General features: G+C 38.2%; 1 protein-coding gene across 3 annotated transcripts in view; it reads right to left on the bottom strand.

The window, feature by feature from the left end:
- The window catches only part of RAD18 (RAD18 E3 ubiquitin protein ligase), a 100,558-nt gene extending 92,638 nt beyond the window's left edge, over positions 1-7,920 (bottom strand). For 2 of the 3 annotated variants that reach the window (XM_017501595.2, XM_017501597.2), the window contains exons 1-2: positions 7,676-7,920; positions 3,319-3,400 (exon numbers count right to left, since the gene is read on the bottom strand). In XM_017501595.2, coding sequence (XP_017357084.1) covers positions 3,319-3,400; positions 7,676-7,726 — 133 coding nt within the window. In that variant the 5' untranslated portion in view covers positions 7,727-7,920. The remainder of the gene's footprint in view (positions 1-3,318; positions 3,401-7,675) is intronic. The other variant, XM_017501598.2, reaches the window with a different exon arrangement.
- Positions 7,921-9,549: the final 1,629 nt, after the last annotated feature.

Below are 9,549 nucleotides of genomic sequence, written 5' to 3'. Positions count from 1 at the left end.
CCATTGCACTCCAGCCTGGGTAACATGAGTGAAACTCCGTCTCAAAAAAAACAAAACAAACAAACAAAAAAAAAAACAAGTCTCACATAATTTTACAGAAGTGAAATTAAACAGATTATGTTCTCAGACCAGAAAATAATTAAATTGGAAATTAGTAACAGGAATATAGCAGGAAAAGTCATAAGTATTTGGAAAGTAAACAACAAATTTCTTAGTAATTCATGGCCAAAGAAGAAATCACAAAGGAAATTAGAATATATTTTAAACTGAATAAAAATGAAAACACTCATATCAAAATTTGTGGGATGCAGCTAAAGCAGGACTTAGAGGGAAACAGAGCTTTAAATGCTTACATTAAAAAAGAAGAAAAGTCAACGATCTCAGCTTCTGTCTTAGCAAGTTGGAAAAATAAGAGCAAACTTAAGTAAGGAAAAGGAAGGAAATAATAAAGCTAGGACTGTAAATCAATAAAACAGAAAAAAAAGAAAAATATAGAAAACAATGAACCGAAAGCTGATTCTTTGAAAAGAGCACTGAAATTGATAAACTTCTATCTAGATTGATCAAGGAAAAAAGAGAAGAAACACCTTTCTCACATCAGGAATTAAAGGATGCATCACAACAGATCCTCCAGACATAAAAAGAATAGGAAGCAGTATTTTTAAAAATGATAACTCTATGTCAATAAAGTCAGCAGCTTAGAATAAATGGACACTCTTCTTGTAAGGAATTCAAGGCTGTTTTAACACTCAAAAATCAATCAAGCCAAGCATGGTAACTCACACCTATTATCCCAGCACTTTGGGAGATCAAGGTGGGGAGATTGCTTGAACGCAGGAGTTTGAGACCAGGCTGGGAAACATGGCAAAACTCCATCTCTATAAAAAATTTAAAAATTAGCCAAGCATGGTGGGTAGCATGCACCTGCAGCCCCAGCTCCTCTGGAGGCTGATGTGGGAGGATCACCTGAGTCTGGAAGGCCAAGGCTGCAGTGAGCCATGATTGCACCACTGTACTTCCAGCCTGGGTAATCGAGTGAGGCCCTGTTCCCCCCTTCCAAAAAAAAAATCAATGTTATTAGCTACGTTACAAAATAAAGGAAGAAAATCATATGAGCATCACCACAAATGCAGAAAGTACTTGACAAAATTCAACACCCAGTCACGATTAAAAAAAAAAAAAAAAATCCTCTCACCTAACCAGGAGCAGAGAAGTGCCTCAACCTGATAAGTTTATGAAAGCATATTAAAAATATTTAAAAACTTACAGCTAACATCATATTTAATGGCAAAAGACTGAATGCTTTCCCATAAAATTTAGAGAAAGGACAGGATGTCAATCTACACCACTTTCAACACTGTACTTGAGGTGCTAGCCTGTGTTAACAAAAAGAAATATAAAGGCATGTAGATCAGAAAGGAAGAAGTAAAACTGTCTTTATTCACAAATGATGTGATTGTGTATGGAAAAATTTATAAGGAATTAACAAAAAAGATGCTAGAATTAAGTGAATTTAATGCAGCCAGAAGACAAAAGGTCAATATAAGTTATATTTCTTTGCACAAAGTTGGTGCAATGAAAATCAAACAATGCTGTTGAAAGAAATAAAGATAAAGAAGTATATCACATTCACACATTGAAGGCTCAATATTGTTAAAATGTCAATTCTCCCAAATTGATCTCTAGATTCAATACAATTCTAATAAACATCCCAGCAGGCTTTGGTAGAAACTGACCACCTAATTTTAAATTATATATGGAAATGAATTTAAAATGCAAACATCCTAAAAGAACCAAGGAAAAACAAAGTTGGAGGACTTACAATGCCTGACTTCAAGACTTACTACAAAGCCACAGTAATTAAGATACTATGGTACTGGCATAAGAATAGACATATATGAGTCTAACATATAAGCATTTTAAAATATTGTACCTTAAGGTATTTAGTGCAATAGGGGTTATCCTATCATTGGTCAAGAGCTTGACAGTTTACACATTATTTAGGTTAATGATCTTTCTTGTCCTCTATTTTCAAGTTGATTTATCTTGGAAAGCTAAAAAGCAGTAAACTTAGGCCTAAAAAAAATGGTTTTAGTGGGTAGTAGTTTTGGTGAAAAAGTTTCTAAGATCAATGGAATAGAAGAGTCCAGAAATAGATTACAGATGGCTAGCTGAGATCATACTGACTGAGATGGGGATAAATTTATCAGATAATGAAAATGTTCAGTATCAACGGCAGTAGTTACACAGCACACACATTTGTCAAAATTCATTAATACTTTTATACTTTTATGTGTACTTTAAATGGATATCTTTTATCGTATGTAAATTATACCCAAATAAAGATGATGTTAAAATATATTTTAAAACAATCTCCAAAACTTATCTTGGTTTTTAATGTGAATCTTGGCTGGAAGAAAACATTTATTAAGGACTCATCATGTGCCAGACAGTGAGTTCTGCACATTTAATTCTCACAAACATTTTCTAAAGTAGTAATTGCTCACCAGATTTTTAAGAGTGACGCCCAGGGATATCTCTAAAGCCCATGTTGCCATCACGGCTATCTTCTTATTATGTTTTCTCTACAGAAGCTTTTTCACCAAAGCTACTAACCACTAAAACCGATTTCTTAGGCCTAAGTTGACTGTTTTTTAACTTTCCAAGATAAATCAACTTGAAAACAGAGGACCAGAAAGATCATGAACCTAAAAAACATGTAAAATGCGTGTCTAGCTCCTCAACAATGATAGGGGAAGCTCTATGCACTAAATATCTCAAGGTAAAATATGTTTAAATGTTTATATCCTAGACTCATAAAGAGAAGTACAAACAAATTCCAACATGAGTCTTCCTAGCATCACATAGCAGTTAAGTTATAAAACTGTCTGTAATAAAGTCAGTGGGAGAATTCTCCTACTGGGGAAATACTCTTTTTGTTACAGATTTTTAAACTTTGAAATTCTGTAACAAGTGCTACTTGGTGAAACCACCTATCTGTTATCCTGTTAAAAGCAAAAACTCTGAAACTTAACATCAAAAACCACTTGGCAAATAAAGAACCACATATTGTGACCAAAAATTTCATTGTCATAAAAGGCATAAAAATATCCAAGGGGAAGGCGGTAGAAAATATAGAAGCCTTGCAAAAACCTTCAATATTCAAGAGGAAGGCAGTGAAAAAGACCTTCTGAAAACTACAAGATAGAAGAGCTAAAGGTGAAACATAAATATGTGCATGTATCTTTTGGTGTTAAATTAACACTATCTCATGTAAAAATTACAATTTACTAATTCACAGGAACGAAACATACTTACAGTTATGCGAACACTGAGGAATTATCATTGCAATGTTGAAATATTCAAAGCAAATTCCACACCGCAGCAAATCATCTATTGTCTGAAATGCAAATATGCATATATACATATCAGAAAGACATCAAAATTGGAAGTCTGTCACAAAACTTTTTCTCCATCCCCTAAAAAAAATTCAAATTATTTGCCAAATTCACAAATTCAAAAGCTAACTCCAGATAAACTAAAAGGGATCTTGACAAATAAAAACTTCTCTCATATGACTCTTACACATTCAGTCTTGGGTTGCCCAAATTGCTTTAGACAGCTAAAGATGATGGTGTACCGATTCTTGTGCCATACTGTCATCCCTTCACATAAGGCTACTGTACTTCTGTTCCACTTCCAGTGTGCTTCCAGCTCTCACTCCAAGCCTCCTCCTCTTCCGACTCCAACACCTAGCCTATATCACTGTTGGATGAAAAGTAGCCAATGCCACCACACAGGTTAAGAATCAAATCAAAGAACATTAAAGCCAAACACTAGAAACTGCCTAGTTAAAACCCTTACTTCACAAAAGAGGAAACTGGTACCAGGAGCAGGCACACAACAATAGGCATTAGTCAATTCAAGACCCAAATTCCTGTCTCCCTTCTGGCAGACCAGTGCTTTCTTCATGAAGCCAAATGAAAAGAGGTGGACCCAGTGAAAGCAGAGGAAGGGGAAGCAGACAACCTGGAAAGATAGATGTGTGCCAACCTGAAATGCAATCCAAACAGGAAAGGAACTATTCGTGCAACCCAAAATCTTCAACTTGGTTAAAATATTATTCCATTCAATATAAATATTTTTTAAAAGGAGGAAGCTCTCAGCGGGTGGATCCTTGAGTCCAGGAGGCAGAGGAGGTTACAGTGAGCCCACACCGCAACACTGAATTCCAACACTGTATTCCCGGCAGATCAAACCGACAGATCAAAGGCTGTAAAAAAAAAAAAAAGGAGGAAGCTTTCCTTTGTACTGGTATGAAAAGATTTCCAAGATAAGTGAAAAAAGGAAATAAGGTACTGACAGCACATATGCTATGCTACTGTTTGTTTAAATGGGAAGGGTGAATAAGAATGTATTCTAATAAGCCTAGCATGGTGGCTCTTGTCTGTAATCCCAGCACTTTGGGAGGCCACAGCAGGAGAATTGCTTGAATCCAGGAATTTGAGACCAGCCTGAGCAAAATAGCAAAAATCCATGTCTATAAAAAATGTAAAAATTAGTTGGGCATGACGGCGCATGCCTGTAGTCCCAGCTACTCAGGAGGCTAAGGCAGAAGGATCACTTTAGACCAGGAGTTCAAGGCAGCTAGCAGCCTGGGTGACGGTGAGACCCTATCTCAAAAAAAAAAGTATTTTCATCAGAAATATAAAGAAATTATGAGAAGATAATAATAAATAACGATCAGGGCCAGGAACACAGTAAGGAGACTTTTACTTTTCACTTTATGTGTATCCTGAACCAAGTGAACCTATTACCTGAATTTTAAAAGTTTAAACAAAAAAAAAGACTAATGTTGCCAACAGTCCATATGATGAAATATTATGCAACCATTAAAAAACACGCTTTCAAAGAATAATTAATGCCATAGGAAAATAAAAATCAGAAAATAAATCTATGACAATAATACATAATAATGGCAACTCTGTATTTTAATCTTCATGGCAATCTTATGAAGTCCACAGCATCAGTACCCCAATTTTAAAAACAAAGCCTACAGAGTTCCTAAGTTGGCTGGATCAAATCCAAGAAGTTGACTCCACAATGATCCCAAATTTTAAATGCATAAAAACCAAAGGAAAATAAGGTAAATGTTAAACACTGGTTCTCTGGGTGGTAGGATTACAGATGATTTTCTTTTTCACCTTTATCTTACTCCGAATTTTAATTTTTTTCTACTGTGTACACCTATTACATTTACAATATGCCAAAAACAGTAAATTTTTGCTAAAATAAAACCAGGGAAATAATAAAATGCCAAAATCTTCCATTATCGTGGATGGTAAGCTGTCACAGACACAAAAATCTAGAGGGTTAATGTTCAAGATCAATTAAGAATAGAGGCAGGCCCAGACGCTGGAACTGGTCTATCATATCACTCTTTCTTATCTATGCCATCCTCTTCGGTGGAGTAATGATTCTGAAAGATCTGCAGAGCACGATTTGTGGAAGTTGACACTACATAAGATGAGCAATTTCTGGTTCAAATTTCTGGTCATGTCTCTCCAAGACAGTAACATGTATATCACATGTGCCTCAACCAACCAAAAAAAAAACAATGCCTGAATAGAGAGTGGTCAGCAGACACCCCAAAATGTCTTTAGAGAGAGAGAAAGTGAAAGGGAGAAGTAGAAAATGGGTGGAAAAACATAATAATTACAAAAATACTCAAGTTTTGGGGGTTACAGATCTCTTCGAAAGTTAGATGAAAACTACGGACTCTATTCTCAGAAAAACATATATATGAAAATTTTACAAATAACTTGAGACTCCAAAGACTTTCTATGGATCCTAAGTCAGGAACCATGCATTCTGAGTCAGACTTCTATTAGAAGTAACTTTAGTCAGATCCGCTTCTGGGATCTGATTGTTCTTTGTCCCTGAAAGAGTTCAAGCAAAAATTAGGTGAGAAATTGGCAGATATGTTATAAAAGAGTTTAAAATACTGAAGGAGGCTGGTTTTCAAACCTTAAGATTCTATGATTCTAATGTGAGCAAAAAATATGGGCTCAATCAACTCTCTGGTTGAACAATCACTGAACACTCTGTGGTACCAAACTCTATATTCAGTGCTGTGGTGGGATACCAAAATCAGAGAAGACATGGAACCTGCCTCTAAAGAACACTGAAATTGTGGGAATATGTAAAATATGCTTAAATCTACAAACCAGGGGCTTTACAGGTTACAGAGTTCTTCTACTTTTCTTATCCAAGTCAAGCTTCATGACAACAAATTAAAAGGGGAGAGAAGCACTTAGCACAGTGCTAATAATAATAATAAAACATATTCATTGAATGCTTACTACATTTCAGATACTTTCAATCAAGCAGCAAATAATACTTGAGCACCCACTTTCTGTCAGGCACTACATTAAGCACGATGAATAAGCCTGCAGAATCTATACCCACATACATGAACTCATTTATTTAATGAACCCTATGAACAGTTTATTTTTGTCTCTAATTTATAGTTGAAGAAATTCAGGCTCAGAGAGGTTAAGTTACTAACTGAAGGTCACACAGCTAAGAGGCAGAGACGAGATTTCACCCAGGACCACTAGAATTCAAATCTGCGCTCTTTTCCATGGCATCTTGGTGCCAAGCACATCACAGCTTCGAAACTACCGCTTTCCCGGATCCTTTCACAATGTCAGCTTCTCATCATGCAGATATCTCATGTCCCCAAAACCTCTAGATATCACGGATGACAGCAGGAAGAACAAGGCCTTATACTTATTTTAGCCTTCACTTAATTCTAAAGTCAACTTTATGAGCCAGTGGGACAGATACTATAATCCCCGAGACTACAAAACTGAGGAAGAGAAAAAGGCTATCTTAGCCACTGTCAGAAACGAAAATAATCACAGAGCAAAAAGAAACACCAAGCAACTGACTTTTAGCCAGCACCGCAAAGTGCATCTGCTCTTGAGCAAATCCAGGGCCCATCACTACTGTAAATGGAAACTGGTTTGCCTTGCCAAAACAGAAAGTGGCTCCCAAAATAAGTGTTATTTAACTGAAATAATTCGATGCAATGAAAGATTACTGCTGAGCCTTGATCTCTGTTTAAAAGACAGAGAGATCAGCAATTGTTAGAGAAGAGTTAGGACATGTGAGGGAGGAGCTGGGGCAGTATGTCGGTTCAAACCAGCACTAGGTTTATTGAGAATAATCAGAAGAAGAGCCTGTAAAGGAGACTACCTGCTTGGCTACGTGATTACATACATGTTATTTGATAAAGTATCCACCCAAAATCATGTCCGGTGTCACTGTTTAGTGCTTGAAACAAAGTAAGCTTTCAGTGAAGGTTAGCTGACGATGTCATTGTTTAGAACAGCTGTTTTTCTCCATGTTATTGTTCGGACTGGATAGCAGAATATCTGGTTCCATAAGACTGTCAACCTCAACTCACTAGGCTTGTCCTTGTCACTTATCAAAGGAGTAAACTGAGACCCAGAACCACGCGGTCGTCTAGTGACAGAGCAGAGCCGGGTACTACGGCCCAGTGCGACGCTCCCGCCTCATCCTTTCTCCTCAAGGCGAGGACATCCTCCTCAAAGGGAGGGACCGCCTCCCGCAGGCACCCGGGAGCCCCCAACCTCCCCGAAGCACTCACCTTCATAACTGCCAGGCCCGGAGGCCACCGGGGCTCGGTTAGGGAGTCCATGGTCGCTCCTGAAGATGCTGGAGTCTGCCACCCAAATAGCCTCCGGCGCTCCAATACCACTCGAAATTCCCCGCGCTATCGCATTACGTCACAACCCGCGACGCGCCTGAGGCGGGCGCGGAGCCTGCCGGAAGTTGTAGTAGGACGTGGGCGGGGCGCCGCTGACGGTGCTTGTACTGCGCCTGCGCTAGGCTATACCCACTGCTTTATCTCTTCCCTATCACAACACTTGGGAGGTAGCTGTCATCGTTGTCAGTTTACACAAGAGGAAACTACGCCCGAAAAACTGGATAGAGTTTTCGAGTCAGATTCGAAACAGAACCTCTGGGCTTTAAATAGGAGCTCTTGCTTTTATTCATATTAAAGTTTTAATGTACAGTTTTTCTTTTTCTTCAGAGAGAAGCACCATTAACTTTGGCATATAGCCTTCCAGATATTTCCTATGCAAATTGGCAAAGATTCTTGACTTGACCAAACTTTAGTCAGGCTCCTGCTAGGCCAATCTGTGTACTTCCTGATAAAATCCAGTTTCAGCAAAGAACTCTGCTAAATCAAATTAGCAATATCCCCACCCTTGAATCCTTACCCTTGATATTCCCACCAAGTTAGCAAGAATCTAGGAAGGGACATTTCGGAATCCATATAGGCTCATGGCAATATCTGAATATCCCACAATAAAAACTAGAAACAAGCTATCTATGAAAATGCTTTGAAATGTGTGGATTCATCTCACAGTTGAAACCTTTGTTTTGATTCAGCAGGTTGGAAACACTCTTTTTGTAGAATTTAGGAAGGGACATTTTGGAGCCCATTGAGGCTTGTGATGAAAAACATGCCCCACGTGGTCCATGCACTGATTCATTTCACAAATATTCTCTGAATGCTTACAACGGGCCAGGCACTTGAGCTTTCTTGGGAAGCAGGCAGAGATCAGATTGTTATGGCCATCTTACAGATGAAGACACTGAGGCTCAGAGAGCTTAAGACTTCACTCCTCTGAGCTCTCTTCATAAGAATTCTCTGGCTTCTTAGCCAAAGCTGTATTCAATTGATTTTTCCCAGCTTGCACCCAAATACTTATTGGGCAATAATATTAATACTAATAGCATTTAGAGAAAGGACTTCAGTATCCATTACAGTAATAGCTGGCATTTATTAGGCACATGTATGCAAAGCACCATTCTAAGTCTTTTACACATATGCACTTATTTGACTTATTCACAGGGCACCCTGCTGGTAGTGGAAGATGAAAGATTTGAACTCAGACAGTCTGGCTCAAGAGTCCATATTAACCACTAACCACTACAGAATATTCTCATAAGGCCTTCATCATGAGAACTGGGTCTTAGAGAGGTAAAGGAACTCATAAAACCACAGTCTGTCAGTGGCATTATCCAGGATGGAACCTAGGTATTTCAACCTCAAACCAGAAGAAATCACCCACTGATACTTTTTTGAGAAACAGTTAAGCAAACCAAGTCAAGGGGCAGAGCCAGGTCTGAGAATCTCAGGTTGTTGGACCTAGTGGGACTCCCAAAAGGAAGATGAGGAATGGAGGTTTACAGTGCCAACCCCCGCCCCCACGCTTTGTATCAGCCAATCATAGAATAGCATTCAAATGTATGCCAGGCTGAGCCGGAAGAAGTTGGATAGTTCTGGATGGAGGGGGAGTAGGGTCTTGGAGAGATAAGGGAAAAGCATCTAATACCATGTCCGTGGCCTGAGTGAACCAGTAATTTTTTTTTCACAATACTAGTTGGGCAAGGTAATTAGGTTTTTCTTTTCCTTTCTCTTTTTCTTTTTCTCTTTTTTTTTTTTTTTTT

Source organism: Cebus imitator, unplaced genomic scaffold, assembly GCF_001604975.1.
Source record: "Cebus imitator isolate Cc_AM_T3 unplaced genomic scaffold, Cebus_imitator-1.0 Scaffold281, whole genome shotgun sequence".
Lineage (NCBI taxonomy): Eukaryota > Metazoa > Chordata > Mammalia > Primates > Cebidae > Cebus > Cebus imitator.
Note: the sequence above shows the minus strand (reverse complement) of the source record. Positions and strands in the feature narration are given on the sequence as shown.